The 17,928-nt window shown below is 30.0% G+C and overlaps 3 protein-coding genes and 1 pseudogene across 4 annotated transcripts; 3 read left to right on the top strand and 1 right to left on the bottom strand.

Annotated features, from left to right (window-relative positions):
- The window catches only part of LOC106766476, a 9,808-nt pseudogene extending 2,845 nt beyond the window's left edge, over positions 1 to 6,963 (bottom strand).
- On the top strand, positions 6,649 to 9,751 carry LOC106766883 (monogalactosyldiacylglycerol synthase 2, chloroplastic). The gene is made up of 8 exons (XM_014651660.2): positions 6,649 to 7,225; positions 7,872 to 8,044; positions 8,236 to 8,397; positions 8,498 to 8,639; positions 8,722 to 8,946; positions 9,032 to 9,094; positions 9,182 to 9,256; positions 9,339 to 9,751. The coding sequence occupies exons 1-8, from the start codon at positions 6,962 to 6,964 to the stop codon at positions 9,594 to 9,596; spliced, it is 1,362 nt and encodes a 453-aa protein (XP_014507146.1). The 5' UTR covers positions 6,649 to 6,961; the 3' UTR covers positions 9,597 to 9,751.
- Positions 9,752 to 11,876: 2,125 nt separating this feature from the next.
- LOC106767252 (actin-related protein 2/3 complex subunit 3) lies at positions 11,877 to 14,503 on the top strand. Of its 2 annotated transcripts, none has more exons than XM_022783800.1 (5): positions 11,877 to 11,895; positions 12,120 to 12,187; positions 12,305 to 12,413; positions 12,496 to 12,765; positions 13,980 to 14,503. In XM_022783800.1, the coding sequence occupies exons 2-5, from the start codon at positions 12,185 to 12,187 to the stop codon at positions 14,120 to 14,122; spliced, it is 525 nt and encodes a 174-aa protein (XP_022639521.1). In that variant the 5' UTR covers positions 11,877 to 11,895; positions 12,120 to 12,184; the 3' UTR covers positions 14,123 to 14,503. The 2 variants fall into 2 exon arrangements, with proteins under 2 accessions (XP_022639521.1, XP_014507587.1); XM_014652101.2 differs by lacking the exon at positions 11,877 to 11,895 and adding an exon at positions 11,902 to 12,034.
- Positions 14,504 to 15,762: 1,259 nt separating this feature from the next.
- LOC106767443 (prostatic spermine-binding protein) lies at positions 15,763 to 17,758 on the top strand. The gene is made up of 3 exons (XM_014652344.2): positions 15,763 to 15,980; positions 17,042 to 17,106; positions 17,241 to 17,758. Exons 1-3 carry the CDS (start codon positions 15,879 to 15,881, stop codon positions 17,581 to 17,583), a joined length of 510 nt encoding a protein of 169 aa, XP_014507830.1. The 5' UTR covers positions 15,763 to 15,878; the 3' UTR covers positions 17,584 to 17,758.
- The last annotated feature ends 170 nt before the right edge of the window (positions 17,759 to 17,928 follow it).

Here is a 17,928-nt window from a genome sequence, read left to right as displayed (position 1 = left end):
TATAAATTATTTAATTAAAATTATTTTATAAAAAAATTAATTTAATTACAAAAATAATTAGAATATAAAATTTATTTATTTAATAATATTAAAAAATTTAATTATTAATTAGATATAATTTTAANNATTTAAAATATATTTAAAAACATTATTTATAAATTATAAAAGATTTTAAATAATAAAAAAATTTTAAAAAAAAAGTGAAAACGTGAGGGGGTTGCACGACTTTAATAGTAGAAGTCGTCAAACCTCCATACGACTTCGTTTGTTTTTTATTTTTTTTGTTAAAAATGTCTTGGTAATCGATTACAAGTTTCTGGTAATCCATTATCATGCCTTAAAGTCAAATGAACAGTGTAAAGTCGTACAAGGGTGGCACGACTTCCCCATTCTCGTAATTAATTTTTTTTTGCTTATTCTCGTAATATTTTTCTCATTATTACCTAATATGGTACAAAAACCCAGTGTATAATGTTTTAAAAGTTTAGTTACGTTACTTTAGAATAAGTCAAACTTAAGTATAGGAGTCATGCGCGCAACAATTTTATTAATCAGATTTCAGTATTAAAGGCTATAAAGTAGCCAAGTTTAATTCACTTTTAATACAGATAGAGCACATTTTGCATTTTTTTTTCTATAAAGTAGCCAAGTTTTAATATATTGTGTAAATTAATTAAAATATAAATTATTGTTAATTTGAAAGTAGTTTTTAAATATTTTTAGTGATACATTAGAAAGATAAAATTATAACTACATTTTAAGTTGTTTAAGAGTATAAGTGATAAATTGAATGTACAAAATGTATAAATAGAAGAAAAAAACAACTCTTGGATTTTCATTTCACAAAAATGTCCAAAAATATTTTGTCTTTATCTTATTTGTACATCATAGTCTTCCTTGGGAATCTTGATAAAAAAATAAAAGTAAGTTTAGTTGATTAAAAAAATTGTCCATATTTTTAGTTGATTTTGGAAAGTTTTTAATAGAGATTGGAAGTTTTGCAGGTGATCCTTCTATAACAAAGATCAATATCTTTGTTCATAATAATAAAGGTACGTTGAAATCATTCATTACAACATTTTATATGAGTTCAGTTTTCTGTTAAAGTTGTAGCTAGTTAAATTATGCCAATAACACATTATAGATGGTTTAGATGTGAAGATTATGTACTCGTAACGTTTGATTTTATTCAATAATTATGTTTTACTTGAACATATTAAAATTGTTTTGTTTGAATAATGAAATCGATATGTTATACATTTTAGGAGTGAAAAATCAAAATATTTCAATTATTTTAGTTTAAGTCGGTATTATTTTACAACAAAACAGCTCATGTTAAGTATAAGAAAGGAAGAAGTATTATAGTTTAAAATAATTAGATTTTTTTGTTATCTCTTGCAAAATTTATGAATTATACAAAGTTATTGGGTGAGCAAGTTCTCGTTAAATAAAATTCATTAAGTTTAAAATTTAAGATGTTTAATCTATTTTATAAAATTTAAAAAGTAAGTTTTTAAATATTTTTAAATGATGAAAATTGTTTATCTTTCATTGTTTGTTATTATATCTACACTATATTTTTACGTGTGGTTAATATATTGTATTTGAAAATTATTATAGTTTAATCGATAATTGATTGTAATTTATTAATATTTAAATTGGGTTTGTGTATTTGTAAAAATGAAAGTGTGTGATGTTATGTTTTGGGTATATTATGTGAAATATTAAACATAGTTAATTCCAATGAGAAAATATTATGATTAGATATTTTGATTGTCCAATAAATTTGGGACTTGTGAGGAATATATCTTAATTCTTTGAAATTAAAAACACATAAATAAAAAATATCGTGTGATAAGAGTTAAATACATTTATATAATTTAATTTGTTAAAAATAAATCTGTTTGGTAAGTCAATGAGATTTATCGTGTAACAATAGTAGAAAAATATTCATATTATGTAATTTTGTTGTGATGACAATTTAATAAATGTAGTTTAATTAGTATAAATATTTAAGTATAATTGAATACATGTTTCTTTCGAAAATAATGTCAAATATTGTGATTGATATTAATATGTAATTTTTGAGCTAATTTCACCATACACTTAATTATAATGTTTTAAATGAATAAATTGAACTTATATTCATTAAAGTATATCGATAGATAAAATGTGATTGTAAAATATATAATATATAAACGAAATTTTAGAAACATTACCTTATCTTATATTGTGTGTTTCAATATTGTTTATGATTTATAATAATAGTGTATTACATAAAATTGGATAATATTACATGAGGAAAATCTTAACTAGGCCAAAAATATAAAAAATAATATATGTATTTATCCATTATTTATATAATTTTAGTTTTTTATGTTCATAATTAAATAATAATTTAAATCTTATGTATATTTTTGGTTATCTTTTCTTGACTAATAATATCGTAATGACCAGTGGGATGCTAGAAAAATTATTTGAATTGATTATAAAAAAAAAAATGACGATGTAAATTAGAAATAATTAATAGTATTTTTGAAGTTAAAGTTTAAAATTATAAAAAAACAAATTTATAATTCTCATTGAATAATTATTGAATGAAAAATTAATTTATATGTTTGCTTAACATATAATAATAAATTTAAACAATGATATTTGAAATTATATATTGATATATAAAGAGAGACGTAGTAAGATCTATTTATTTCAAAGAGTAAGTGAAATCAATTGTTTATTCAATTATGTTAACACTTTATATTTTGATTATTATTTTTATAATAATATTTACTAAAATATTTGAAATTTTTAATTATTATTATAAATAAATAAATTAAATCAATTCATTTTAAATATACTAAAATATTGTATAAAATATGTAATATCCTATTTTAGTATAATAAAACTAATAAAATAAAACATTACATAAATATTAATTTACAAGAATGTATAAATTATCGTTGAAGAAAATCTTATACTTCCAAAAATAGAACTTTATTTATGTAATTGTTTCATTCTCAATCTCGTACTAAACAACAGAAAATAAATCTTTTTTAAGTTCACACCGTTTAAGATTATAATAATATAAATTGTGTATACTCAAGATAACAACATTCATTATAAGAAACATCTAAAATCCAAGGTGATTAATGACTAGTCATGGTGATTAAAAACTGTACAAATTCCAAAACTATAAAGATGTGTCACGGGGTCGAGAAATAAGCATGAAGATGATGGTTGAGTGAGATATGATATATGCAGTGTGTTTCTTTTGACATAAGTATATACTCTTTTTTCAATAGTGTTCTCAATTTATAAGAAATAAAAAAGGTTAAATACAAATTTAAAATATTTTTACTTGAAATATCTAAAATCATAAACTTTAAGGTAAATATCACTCATCATTACTAAATTTGTTTATACTTAAGGTTATAATGATATCTAAAATAATTTAAAGGTAAATAGATATTAAAGTTTATAATGATATCTAAAATAATTTCATTTATAAGAAAATAATTAATATTTATTTATTTATTTTAAATTTTAATTTTTATCACATTATTTATCATCATTATTTTTTATTTTTATTTTCATTTCAATCAACTTTAAAATAAAAATGAAAGTTTTGTTAAAGATTTTAGATAAATTTACTGGATACAAATTAGTTTTATAAATAATTTTTTTAAGATAAAATTAGACTTAAAATCTGTTTTTTAAAATCATTTAAAATTTATTTTAACAAAATTAATCATTCATTAATATTTAGTAATATCAATTTTAAACTGCTTTTACAAAATTAAATTTGAGAAGGGAAAATAGAATAGATAATAAATAGTAGAACGTTTGGTTGATGAGAATGGCTTCATGAATAAGTGTATCATGTCGACTTTCTTGCTTAACAAAGCAATCACAGGCTGGAAGCCAACAGGGTCACTTTCACAGCAGAAAATCATTATGCATTATAATGATTTCATTGTTCTTTCTTAATTTAATATGTCTAGTATTGGTAATTATTTTAATATAAGTAACCCTTCTTTGTCTTGATTGTTCAACATTTTATGCTCAATTAAGAAAACAAGGGAGACCAAAAAACAAACAGAGTCGCATTAGCTATTTTTGAGTTTGGTTGAAATGCGGTCCGAGGAGCGGTGGCGCCAACATTGTCCACCGCCGTGGACGTTAGATGCAGTAACAACGACAATGAGGTGAGCTCGACAGAGATGAAGGCACGACGACGGGTACAATGTTTAAAGATCTGAAATGGAAAACAAAGACGGAAAAAAGTGAGTTGGTGACGCTAGACACTTTGCACCACACGATTGCGATAAACGGCGAGGAGCGACAATGGGGTTGGCTCTATGGGGTCGTAAAGGGTGGTGCTGCTAGAAAAAGAGGCAAATTGGGATGAGTGTTTCGGCTTTAGAAAGAATAAAATATGAAACGAAAAAAAAATTAAATAATTTTTCACAATGATTTTTTTTTTCATGAAAAAATAAACTTTGAATTGTTTATGTGTACAAAAATACAAACACTAATATTATCTCTTTCTAAAATTTCAAGAAATCATTGTTTAATAAAAAAATTATAAAAAACTAAAGAATAATCACTTTTTAACCATATTTAATTTTTTTTTTCTCTTGTTCGAAAACATAAACGACTTTCATAAATTAAGCACAAATAAAAATTTGTAACTTTAAAAAATTTAAAAACTAACCACATATTCATCATAACATTTTATTAAAATATATGTACATGAAGCTAAAAAAAATCCTAATTACTCCATTAGTATTATTTTAAGTAAATTAATAAATGAAACTTTAACATATTACATCCATACATAAAAACACTTTAATATTGAAAAAATTTCAACATTCTAAAACAATAAGAGACAAAGACAATAGTATTCATATATAACTTTTATATTTATTTTCAATCATATATACTAACTCTTTAATTTAAAAAATAACATTAAAAAAAACAATTAATTTCTTATCATTTAAATAATCTAAATAATTACAATAATTTATTCACTCCAAACAAATGATCTAGACTTTAAAATTTGATCAACCAAATTTAAAGAAAAAAACTAAAAATCTTAAAAAAATTGTTGAATCACTCTCGTAACCATATAACCATATAACGGTAGAACAATAAAAAAAATTAAGAAAAAAAATTTAACATTACTATCACATAAAAAAACACCTTTTTAAAACCATCATATAAAATTTTTCAAATAACCAAAACTTTTATTCAACCTTCCTTAAACTGACAGTCTATGCTGTTAAAAATAAAAATAAACAACATAATTTACAATATACATGCTTTAAATATTAATTTTTCAATCAGGCATCTTCATCGATATATAATAAGGTAGTTAATTTTAGTAACATAAAATACTGCCAAATATTGTTAAGTCTCTGCATTACCTGGACTAAAATAACTAGCTTATCCAATATACATATATTTTCCCTCTTAAAATTTTTTATTTTCATATCTCTTTATTTATACAGCATGAGTTAAAAAGAAATATTAAAATATCAATTACATAAACCATTTAATCAAGTATTAATGAAAGAATAATGATATTTAGACAACATTTGAACATTGATTACGTGTCAATTTGTGATCGGTCAAAAATTACTCCACAATAATATTTATGATTATTATTATTAATTGTGAAATAATTTTTGACCAATCACGTATTGACACGTAATCAATATTCAAATATTATAAAAAAATATTGTCTAAATATTATTATCCTTAATAGAATAGGTGTTTGGCCCATGATATCAAATAAATGTTCAACCTCTAAGTATTTATCTGTAAACATGATACTTACTTCTATTATAAATAAATGTGAATAAGTTATAAAAAAATTATTCCAACCATATCTTTAATGTAAGAGAGCTCCTTGCATCTAAATTCTTCTGTTTTTTCTTAGATAATGATATTTAGACAACATTTTTCTAATAACATTTGAATATTGATCACGTGTCAATCTGTGATTGGTCAAAAATCACTCCACAATAATGTTTATGATTATTATTATTGATTGTGAAGTGATTTTTTCCAATCATAGATTGACACATAATGAATGTTCAAATGTTGTCCGAAAAATATTGTATCATTATCCTTTTTCTTAATGCAAGAAAGCTACGAATGTCTAATTCAATAATTAAGATTAAAAACACAGATTAATTAAGATTAAAACCCAAACTCCACATGGGGATGCGAAATTGACAGGTCAGTTCCCGTGTAAGCAAATAAGCACCAGCTCTTGCTTAAAAGGCATGGTCAGACGAGGGCAGAACAGTCCAACCACATGTTTTCAACCACCAATCAACAAGAAAAACATCAAACACACTATCAATTATTGCAGTGTAACATTCATAATGATTCATTATTATTGCTCCACTGTAATATTATTTTTCCTGTCTCTCTATTTTCATTAAACTCTTTCAGAGACATAGAATACGAAAAAGAATTAATGTATTTTACCCTTTAATAATTTGTAAGAAAACTAATTATTAGCATTTAATTAAATTAAGATATTCTCATCATAAGACCTAATAATAGTGAGTGGCGTGTAATAAGTGATATTGGAGGAGTGAGATAAAGCGAAGACCAAGATTCGAATCTTGCGATGAGAACATTCGATGAGGAGAGTTAAATCCAACAGCTAACATGTGCTGATGCCAAAAATTCCATGGTATAATTCCCACACCTTTCTCTACCATTATTATTCATATAACGTCAGACAAACCAACTAACGTTATACAAGCCTCTCAGCCAACCTCCAAATTCGCCAACCAGTTCTTCATGCCCTCTCTCTCTTCTTTCTCTCTCTTCCCTAACACCACTCGCTGCCACTCTCCCTCTTTCTCTCTCCGCCGGTGAAGCCCGGCCAGTTCCAGTGGCGGAAACGGCTTTGACCGTTACCTGACTCCTTTCTTTCTTTAGACACATGGAGGTTTCCGTTGCGGCCTCGCCCAGAAAGTCCATGGCGGAGAAGGTCTTCGGAGGGTACCACAACGGGAGTACCAGCCAGAAGAAGCGTGGCACTGACGCTCGCCACGATGACAGCGATGGGGGCTTGGAACTCATGGAAATTGGTGCTGAAAGAACAAAAAGCGTGCTGATTCTCATGAGCGACACCGGTGGCGGTCACAGAGCCTCCGCTGAAGCCATTCGTGACGCCTTTCAGATTGAATTCGGTGACGAATACCGGGTAATCTTGTTGCTCCTTGCTTCCTTTGTTCGATTTTCAAAAAAACAAATTATGTTACACTGGTTTCTTTTTAATTTTTTTTTAACCTATTTTATTTGTTTTTCTTGTTTCGAAATTTGTTCTGCACTGGAGTTTTCTGGTATGAGATTTTTTTTTTTTGTGTTTTTCGTAAGAACTTTTTTTTTTTTTTTTAATTTGGAGTTTAACATGAACATTTCTTATAGTTAAACTTGGATTCAATTCAAGCTTCATTTGGATTAATTAACTCAATTTGTTTTATAATTACATTTATTTAAAAGTTTTTACTTATAGTTTATACAAAAAAGGAAATTAATATCGAATTAATTAAACGTAATTATGGAAATTTAATAATATCTCTGTACCTAGATCATGGATCATATAAGACGAATTTTATTTAGTTCATAAACTAAATTAAAGAAATAGAATTATCTAATCTTGAACTATTTTTGGATTAGTTGCTGTATCTGTACCCTTACTTTTTGTCGTGTCTTGCACACACGGACTTTGTCGCTACGTTTTTTTCTTGGAGTTATTTGCGCAGTTTTTTTTTGGGAAAGATAGAACTTCGTGTCAATAAGAAGTTTTTGTTTGATTTATGTGTTTAAAAAAAGTTTTCAATTTTCAGATTATTGTTAAGGATGTTTGGAAGGAATACACAGGGTGGCCGTTGAATGACATGGAGGGGCAATATAAATTCATGGTTAAGCATGTGCAGTTATGGAATGTTGCTTTTCACAGTACTTCTCCTAGATGGATTCACTCTGTTTATTTGGCTGCCATTGCTGCATACTATGCCAGGTACGTTCCTATTCTCATACTTCTCCTGGTTAGCTTTGATAAGTAATTTTGACGGTGAAAATGGAAGATGTGAATAATGGCGGTTCCCCTTTACTGATAAAAAAACTATTCGTTTCTGTAGCTGTAAAAGATTTTTTTTTTTTTTTTTATGTTCGTTGTGTTCTTATTTATAACTAATCTCTTTTTCTCAGGGAGGTGGAGGCGGGGTTGATGGAGTACAAGCCAGATATCATCATCAGTGTCCATCCCTTGATGCAGCATATTCCGTTGTGGGTTTTGAAGTGGCAAGGTTTGCAGAATAAAGTTGTTTTTGTCACAGTGATCACGGACCTTAGTACCTGTCATCCTACGTGGTAAAGTTTAATTTTTAGTTTTTATTTTTCTTTCTTTGAAGTGAAGCACATTGATTAACTTTTTTACGCGCTCTAAGTCATAGTTTGAAGCAATTTCCAGGTTTCATCCTTGGGTAAACAGATGTTACTGTCCTTCAGAAGAGGTGGCGAAGAAAGCTGCTCTAGATGGCCTTGATGAATCTCAAATCCGAGTTTTCGGCTTACCCATCAGACCTTCTTTTGCCAGGGCGGTTCTTGTGAAGGTATATATAAATGTTAAAGAAATTATAAGTGTAATTTTTCTTCTTCTTTCATTGTTGGTGCTTACTCTGTCTTTTACTACAGGATCAATTGAGAGATGAACTCGGGTTGGATCCCATTTTGCCAGCAGTTTTGCTGATGGGGGGTGGTGAAGGAATGGGCCCTGTCAAGAAAACTGCAAAGGCTTTGGGAGAATCACTTTACGATAAAGAAGCTGAGAAACCAATTGGGCAATTAGTCATCATATGTGGTCGGAATAAGAATTTAGTATCCACCCTCGAATCTCTCGAGTGGAAGATTCCAGTAAAGGTAAGTTGCTTCTTGGTTTTTGTACATTATGCAGATGAGCATAACGAAGTGCCACTCACTGAAACTTTGTTTCTTGATTTTGCAGATCAGAGGATTTGAGACCCAGATGGCCAAATGGATGGGAGCCTGTGACTGCATCATAACAAAAGCAAGTTATAGTAATTTGCTCTTGGTTTCATCCTTCATATGCTGTTATTGTTAACAAATAGGGTCATTGGTTGGTTGAAATTTTCAGGCTGGACCAGGTACAATAGCAGAAGCATTGATCAGAGGGCTTCCCATAATTCTCAACGACTATATCCCAGGACAGGTGTGTGGTTGAATTGTGTTTTCTCTTATTATTTCTACCGTTGGATGTTGATTCTGAGGTGGAAGTGTGGTAAAAACAACAGGAGAAGGGTAACGTGCCGTACGTGGTGGACAACGGAGCTGGTGTGTTCACCCGTAGTCCTAAGGAAACGGCAAAAATGGTGGCAGAATGGTTCACCACGAAATCAGATGAGCTGAAAAGAATGTCAGAGAAAGCACTTAAATTAGCACAACCAGAGGCGGTGTTTGACATCGTGAGGGACATTAATGAACTTGCCAAGCAACGAGAGCCATCAAATTTTCCATACTTGTTGACCTCGTCGTTTACTAGCCTAATTTAATTCATTATCTGTGCTTCTTTCATGCTAGCTTTCTTCCATTTAGAATTGACTTGTACAGTTAGCCCTATTTATCGTATCATTCTTTATCTCTGGCTTGGTTTAACTATGCTAAGATTCAAATGTAGTAAACAAGTATGCTTGTGTGGTTGTGAGCAGATGGTTTGCCTGCAAGAATGTGTGAATTCTACACTATTAATTTATTTATTTTCAATTTTGTTTTCTCCGTAACTCTATCTAGCGGTCAATTTTGGCCTTGTAGGGGGCTTCTTTACCGTCCGATAGGAATTTTAGATTTGTCGGGTTATTGAAAAACAAAAAAAAAAACAAAAACACTAAAAGAAACATAGATGTATATGTAAACAAGATATATGCATTGGTGCAGATTTTCAATGTTAAGAAGCACTAGTCTGTGTGACCCGTGCATAAGCCCGTCTTAGGAAAACAATATAGTTGTTATTATATTTGTTTAAATAAATTAAATAAATATATATTTAAATATTATAATTATATATAATATATAGATGTGTTATATAGAAATAAAAAGTTGAATCATGTAAAAAATTAAATAATTATATTATTTTATGATTATATATATATTAAAATAATGATAATAATAATAATAATAATATAAATATACACCTAATAATAATGCTAGTAGGTAGTGAACATAAAATGTAAAGATAAATTAGCCAAAAAAAAGTGTAAGTAATTGAAATATGATCTCATCGTACATAAAAGTAAAATATATATGAAAAGATAAAATTAAAATTTAGGTATATTATGAAATATAAATAATCCCGATAAAATAAAAATAATATGAATTCGATGTTCAAATTTGTAAAAAGAACGACGTATAAATATAAGAATTTAAAAAAAAAGTTTAAAAGACAGATTTATGTTTAAATGTGTCGCTAAAATAAAAATGTAAATAGATTGTGAAATTGATGATAAAATTTGTAATAATAGTAATATTAATAACAAAAACAATCCATATTGATAATCTGAAACCAATACTAATAATAACACTAATGCTAATATTAATTCAACTAATAATATATAATAATAATAATAGTAATATTAATAATAATATACAATATTACTAATACTAATGATAATAATAAGTTAAAATAATAGTTCTTTTAGTACACGATTGATGCTAGGGTTAGGACTAATATGGTTAAGATTATTAGTTATGGTTAAGATTTAGGTTTTATGGTTGAGACTATGTATAGGATTAGGGTTAAAGTTAGAGTTATGGTTATGTATGAGTTATGGTTATGGTTTGAATTAGGATTATGATTTTAGGTTTGGTTTGAATTAAGGTTATGTTTAGGACTAGTCTGGTTATGATTAAGGTTTATAAGTATAATTTAGAATATGGTTTATGATTAGGGTTATGGTTTATGGTTAGGATCATGGTTTATGGTAAGGGTTTATGTTTTGAGGGTAAGGTTATGGTTTAGGTTTTATAGTTAGAGTTGGCGTTTAAGGTTTGGTTAGGTTTATAGTTTAGGGTTATGGTTATGATTTACGTTTTAGGGTATGGTTAAGTTTAGGGTTAAAGTAAGAGTTATGGTTAGTGAGTTTAGTGTTAGGGTTACAGTCTGTATTAAGGTTGAGTTAGGATTATGATTATGGTTAATATATGGTTATGATTAGAGTTATAGTTATAATTACAGTTGGTGTTTACGTTTTAGGATTAATGTCAGGGTTTATGGTTATGGTTAGATTTATGGTTATTATTAGGGTTAGAGGTATGATTAAGGTTAGTGTAGGGCTATGGTTAGATTTAAATTTTAGTGTTAGGGTTACAATTTTGTTTTGGAGTTATGGTTTATGGTTAGGGTTATGATTAGATTTAAGGTCGCATTTAGGGATTAAAGTGGAGTATTAAGGTTATGATTATAGTAAGATTATGGTTTGGATTAGGGTTAGGATTAGAGTTACGTTAGGTGTTTACGTTTTAGGATTATGATTAATGGTATGATTATAGTTAGATTTAGGGTTAAGGTTAGGGTTAGAGGTTTAGAGTTAAGGTATTAGAGTTAAGGTTTATGGTTGATATTTTATCCGACACTTCCAAGATGTTTCTACAAAAATATTTATGAAGGTTAAAAAGGGAATTTTCAAAAATGTTGAAAGTACTTAACGTTGTAGGTGAAAAAGACAAAAAAAACCCATGGACTTTCCTGAAAAAAATAAAATTTCTAGTTGGGCTTATTGTTGAAAGCCGGTCCGAATAAATTACCAACGTTCACAGTTACATTGTTTACTTGACTCATAAGTGTCATTGACATTGGTATGAAGAATAAACTAACCACTATCGTTATTGTCAGATCGCCCGATTTGTAGTTACTTCTTCCACAATCTTGATTTCACATCACCTAACAAATTTGGCATCTTAATTATTCAATTTACTTCCACTTTTGGTTGTTTTGGTACACATTCATCCATTTCTCAGTTTCATTCCAAAGAATTACTCATTTACATGCTTGAATTGTTTTCTTTTCCCTTCATTTTCAGAAACGCTTGGGGTTGCAATTGAAATCTTCCGAGCAATCCTTGTTCTTATCGTGGCCACAATAGAAATGGTACGAGGGATTTAATTCAATTAAGTTCGTGCTTATTCAAAATTCATAATTTTGGGGTGTTGACAATTTTTGATTCCAAATTGAAAATGATTGTCGTCATTGTTCTGTATGGAAAAGGTTTATCACTCTAGTTTTGTGAATGAAGACGGGGTGAGTCGAGCTTGTGGGTGTCCTCTTCTTCCTCTCAAGAGCCATATCAAGGGACCTGCTCCTGTTTCAGATCAAGGTTTTTCTATTGTTTTTTGTTCTGTTAAGCTTTTTGTGGTTTCTAGATGTGGGATATGCTTTGACTGTGATGTGTGGTACAGATACAACTGATATCGTGGATGAAGCCATCACCTTCTTTCGAGCCAATGTGTTCTTCAGAAACTTTGACATCAAGAGCCCTGCTGATAAGCTTCTCATATACTTGACCTTTTACATCAACATCGCTCTCAAGAGGCTTGAAGGTTGCAGAACCTTGGCTGAAGGAACCAAGGCAATCATCAACTTGGGTCTCGAAAAGGTTCCTGTCCCTGGAGAGTCTGGCTTTCCATTTCCGGGCCTTTTCCCGCTTCCTCAATCACACGATGAAGCAGGTGAATCCTGTCATTACTATTCCTTCACCTTGATGTTCTTATAAGTAGACGCATAAGCTTAGCTTAATCATAGCGCTTAATTCTCTAAGTATTTAATTGGTGTACGCCTCCCAGGTAATAGTTAAGGATTCAAAACTGGAAAGCTTTTATTGAGAAGTATCTATTGATTCCTTCGCCACTGCCCTCAGGAGAATAGTCAATAAAAATGTATTTGAGTTGTTCCTTAATCATTTTATTTTTCAATCGATTGCTTACCCAAGATTTGACACCATTTTCACATTTGCTGGCTAAGTTCACTTTAAACTCACATGACCAAATGAGTGTGTCTGTGCCTCAATGTGGGGGTGGCATTGTTTTGAAGACAAGAAATTGTATCAGAGCTTAATCTTTGTGAATTTTTAGCACACACCCAACAAGGAAAGTCTAGTATTTGGCAAATAATAAACTATTCGAGTATCTTCCTTCATTCGTTAGAAGTTTTCTGAAAGTAGGGATGCAGGTATAGCTCTAACCATGAAGCCGGATAGGTATATCTAATATAACTGCCAGAATATACAAACATGGATTGGACTGATACCAAATGTCCTCAGTGAAGATATGGTTTATTTCAAACAACTAACTTCACTAGCTATTAAGTGACTTTATATGGCTGCTGTAATCCAAATTTTGTAGTGTTGTTCAGGTTCACTGCTGCTCAGATTCCAACTAAAAAAATAGGAAGTATAGGAATACTTTATAACATAGACTGTAATATGTACTTCCTTGATGTGTAAAAAAATAGTTGGAATGGAAACTTCAGTTCTATTACTTTCTGCACCTATGAGGAAATTTCAGCTTGTATTTATACCAATATACGTAGGTTTTTTATTTCCTTGTATTTTTTAGCCTTTTTAAGAGTCAAGTCAAGCGTCTTTTGCATATTTCTTCAAAGAACTGATGATCTGTCATTGTTGAAGCTCATTTAATATGAACGTAATTTATGTTTCTCAGTGCAATTGGCATTGCTTTACATGATTGATGGTGAGAACACTGTTATCATATTGGGAATTTAAAATTGCTCATACTAGCTTAGATTGAACTTTTATAAATTGTTGTGTTTACTCTACCTGATGCAGTTGCAATTTACTCAACCTTTTTACAGGCCACACACGTGTGTGTGTATTTATTTATATTCATATTCCTGTATTTTAAGCTTTGTGATCTCAACAATGCAGAATTGCTCAAAAACTATTTGAAGCAGATAAGGGAAGAAACAAGTGGGAGGTTATTAAGCGTTGCATACAGACCTAACGGCACTCCAAATAAATGGTGGTTGGCATTTGCAAAGAGGAAATTTATGAATATAATCATTCCTTGAACTGTTGGCGGTCATGCAATTCTTAAACCATATGTTGTGCTGTGAAAAATACATTTAAAAATAGTTTATCTGCCAATAAATAAATATAGTGATTATTGAAAGGCATGTTTGCTAGTTGTCTAGTTTGAAACTTCCATTTTGATTTGGTTATATTCAAACTACTGTTTGCTTGGTAGCACCCATTTTCACAATTTTTTAGTGGTGGCCTCTTCTTTACCCCTCATATAATGAACTCAATAATCCTAATCGGGTTATGTCCCCAACCTTGTCTGTGCAAATGGTGATGACTATGTTAGTTGTATTGTCTATTAAGTATTGCAAAACTCCTTCAGTCACACCTCAGCTTCACATTATCAGTATAATGAGTGTGCATTATGATAACTGCAACTTTTATTTCAGGTATTTTTTTTCAGGTATGCACTAAATGTAGTTCAGAGTACCTGTTTCTGGATCTTGTTCTTTTTTTTTTCTTCTTTCCATTGGTAATGCTAGGTATTTCTGTCTATTTAAGAAATTCTTTGAAAAGGTTTTCTTTTAAAATATTTTTATATAAATTTATAAGGATAAAAAGTATATACTTTTTCATCTCCTTGCCTGCAAGTTTTGAATTAAATTATATACATTCCCTCATTTTAATAACATAATATTATTAAACAAAAATATTTCGTAAAGACATATAACCCAATGTATATAGTATATTAGTATACTCTTAAAAGATAGGACTATAGTAATTTTCCAAACTATTCTACTATATTTTATTACAAGATTATATTTAACATGATCTGATCGCTACACTTCCAATTGCCATCAGGTCTCAATCGACTTTCGAACGTCAACAAAGCCTCGTGTTTTGAAGTGCTAAGGTTTTAAAACATAATTCTTACTTATACGTATCATCAACTAGTTTAATTAAATACTTCTAATAAACTAATTTATTGACTCCAAACTTGTAAATTAATATTTTATTAATAATAATTAGTTACAAGCTAACTTATAAATTAGTTTTGGTAAACATATTTCATATATAATTATCAATGACAAACATTTTGAGTAGAATGTGTGTGGTGTTAAATTTTTTCGTCAGTAAAAACTTCATAAAAAAATTGTTCGTGTCCATTTAATAAAGTAAAATAGAAGAATACGTATAAGAGATTTGTGTATGATCTATCAAGCACTATTCACACAACCCATTTATCATAATTATGATTATGAGTGATTGTTTGATCAATAATATTCAGTTATTATTTAATAGTGTTTGTTGTTATGAAAAAAAATATTTAACTAATTTAAAAGTGACTTGCTCAAATAATATTTATTAAAAAAACGTTTTGTTAAGTAAAAATAATTTTTTAAAAGAATATTTTATTAAGTTAAAAATAACTTACAAAAATAATATTTAACAATACGAAAACATGTTATGACAATTAATGTTGAACTTGTAACTCGTGCAAGTTTCTGCGGGCACATGAAAACCCTTGCAAAAATGAGAGCGTAAATTGAGGACAAAAGAAAATAAGAATGGGCCGAGGCCCAAAGGTGCACAAGATCCAAAGCCTTGACTTCCAAAAAAAAAAGGGATGTGGCGTGGAAGTAACGAAATTAGGAGTGGCAATAGAAAATAGCAAAAGCAATAGCAATTTGGTTCACAAAAACCCTAAACGGTAGAGAATGTGGGGTTTACTTTAATCAGTAATCAGATTCGGACCAAACCCTTTGACTTGTCTTCTCTCAGCTTCAGCTTCATACTGTTTCTGCAATGGAGCTTCAGATTCCAATTCACACCGTTCTCCAAATGCCCTCTCTTCTCCAAGCTGTGGCAGCTGACACTATTCTCGCCGCCGCGCAATCTATGGCTTTGGTATTTCTCTCTCAAAAACCTATCTTTTATTTCCACCTCATTTGCCCCTTCAATTTCACCTTTTTCACTGTTTTTCTTACTATATTAATACTTGAATAAGCATTTTCAGAAATAGGGTTCAGCTGTTTCACTGATTTGCATGCTTGGAATTCCGTTCTTAGTTAGGTCAAAGCAGGGTTTCCTTTTTGCATACAAGTGTTTGCCATTAACTGTAGGGATTATCTCCCATTATGTTTCATCTAACTGTCTTGAATGTGAGCATATTGTTTGTTCTCCGTTTGTGTTCTACCTCCTGTTTTCAATTTAATGTTGTTTTCCCTTCATCGATATTTTCTGTGAGCTACAGGCTTTTGTGCATTATGTTTTGTTTTAGTACTTTCTGTATCTGTCCTGCTTGTCATTAGTACGTATGTTATCAGAGGCATTGTTTTTGTTTGTTCAAGGTACAAACTATTGCCATGTCAAAAAGTATGGATTGGGGTTCCAACTAAAGATGTGTGAGTTGGGACAAATACTGGGACATTTTGCTACTGTGGGATGGGGATCTTACATGGCTGATTCCTGCCATTTCTTTGATAGTATCTGCAACCAGTGAAGGCCAATGGGCATTCATTGTGGTTCCTTTTCTTAGTTTTTTAGCTAGTATGACATTAAGAAAGTCAGTGTACTGGTCACGAACAGGAATAGTGGGGATTCTCCTAATGCTACAAAACAAGCAATACAATGAAAAAAAAGGAACCAAATTATTTTCCTTTAATTCTGAAAAAGAGTACCGTTCACTTATACTCCCCGTTAATTGTTCTGTCTATCAACACTTCAATTTGTCTTTCTTAGGATTTGAGATGAGATAAACTGCTGAAAAGCTGCAAGCTATATTTGAAATATGTAATTTTAGAATTTTTCGTCATTGTTTCTTTATTGAATATCTAAAAAAACTTTTAGCAAGTGTCTGCACATATGTCATGGGTTTAGTTGGTTTCAGAACTATTCTTGGTATGTATCCTTTATTGTATGGAATTCGGTAGTTATTTTTAATTTACTTTTGTTTATTTTCCTTTCAGATTGGATATCTGCTGACCAATGTCACTAATCCAGTGTCACCAAATTTGATTCCCACGGGTGGAAGGTACGAATAAGCTGAAGCACCTCAATATTATAGAAAACTTTACTTTCTAGTTTACGTATCTCCTAACATTAAGGACGTATCTACCTCATTTCAAATAGTTACTGATTATCATGTCTGTTTTAAATCCTGGCCAGGTTTCCCTTGGACGACCTTTTTAGTAGCAAACATGCTTATCTAGAAAACAAAAATGACAGCGGAACAGAGGATGATGAGGATGATGAGGAGGATGAAGAAGGACACGAGGATGATGACGATGATGCAGATGATGAAGATTTCTCTGGTGAAGAAGTTGATGAAGAAGGGGATCCTGAAGATGATCCCGAGACTAATGGTGGAGGAAGTGATGATGGGGATGAGGATGATGACGATGATGACAATGGTGATGATGAAGATGACGATGGGGAAGATGAAGATGAGGATGAGGAAGAGGAGGAGGAGGAGGAAACTCCCCAGCCACCTTCTAAGAAGAGAAAGTGAGAAAGTGAGAATTAACGTTAGTAGGAAATTGTCTCCAGGGAATATGCATTTGAGTCGAGTCTAGTGATTAGGACAGATGAATTAGCAACGTTCTTGAGTAGACTTATCTTGCTTTAGTAATATGTCAACTATGATTATCATTATATTAATATTTCCCATTGTTTCCAAGACTTTACCTTCTTCCAACCAGTTTTTATCTTTTGCCGCTACCAAAACTATGCTTTTTTAATAACTATGAATTGCAATTCTATCTTGGATCATCTGTTTGGTTTCTCCATTCGATATGGTCTCGGTAGCAGACTAGTGAATCCAGAAAAAAACTCACATATAATCTTTTAACCAAAC

Source organism: Vigna radiata, chromosome 7 (assembly GCF_000741045.1).
Source record: "Vigna radiata var. radiata cultivar VC1973A chromosome 7, Vradiata_ver6, whole genome shotgun sequence".
NCBI classification, from domain to species: Eukaryota; Viridiplantae; Streptophyta; class Magnoliopsida; order Fabales; family Fabaceae; genus Vigna; species Vigna radiata.
This window is presented reverse-complemented; position numbering and strand designations above follow the sequence as displayed.

What these genes read in the sequence shown, in the direction of transcription:
- LOC106766883 (XM_014651660.2), top strand. Translation starts at nt 6,962, where the DNA reads ATGGAGGTTTCCGTTGCGGCCTCGCCCAGAAAGTCCATGGCGGAGAAG. An exon ending in ATTGCTGCATACTATGCCAG is followed by an intron (nt 8,045 to 8,235) that starts GTACGTTCCTAT and finishes TCTTTTTCTCAG; the next exon opens with GGAGGTGGAGGCGGGGTTGA. An exon ending in GTGACTGCATCATAACAAAA is followed by an intron (nt 9,095 to 9,181) that starts GCAAGTTATAGT and finishes TGAAATTTTCAG; the next exon opens with GCTGGACCAGGTACAATAGC.
- LOC106767252 (XM_022783800.1), top strand. An exon ending in TGCTCCTGTTTCAGATCAAG is followed by an intron (nt 12,414 to 12,495) that starts GTTTTTCTATTG and finishes TGTGTGGTACAG; the next exon opens with ATACAACTGATATCGTGGAT. An exon ending in TCAATCACACGATGAAGCAG is followed by an intron (nt 12,766 to 13,979) that starts GTGAATCCTGTC and finishes TCAACAATGCAG; the next exon opens with AATTGCTCAAAAACTATTTG.
- LOC106767443 (XM_014652344.2), top strand. Translation starts at nt 15,879, where the DNA reads ATGGAGCTTCAGATTCCAATTCACACCGTTCTCCAAATGCCCTCTCTT. An exon ending in CCGCGCAATCTATGGCTTTG is followed by an intron (nt 15,981 to 17,041) that starts GTATTTCTCTCT and finishes TTTTCCTTTCAG; the next exon opens with ATTGGATATCTGCTGACCAA. An exon ending in TTGATTCCCACGGGTGGAAG is followed by an intron (nt 17,107 to 17,240) that starts GTACGAATAAGC and finishes AATCCTGGCCAG; the next exon opens with GTTTCCCTTGGACGACCTTT.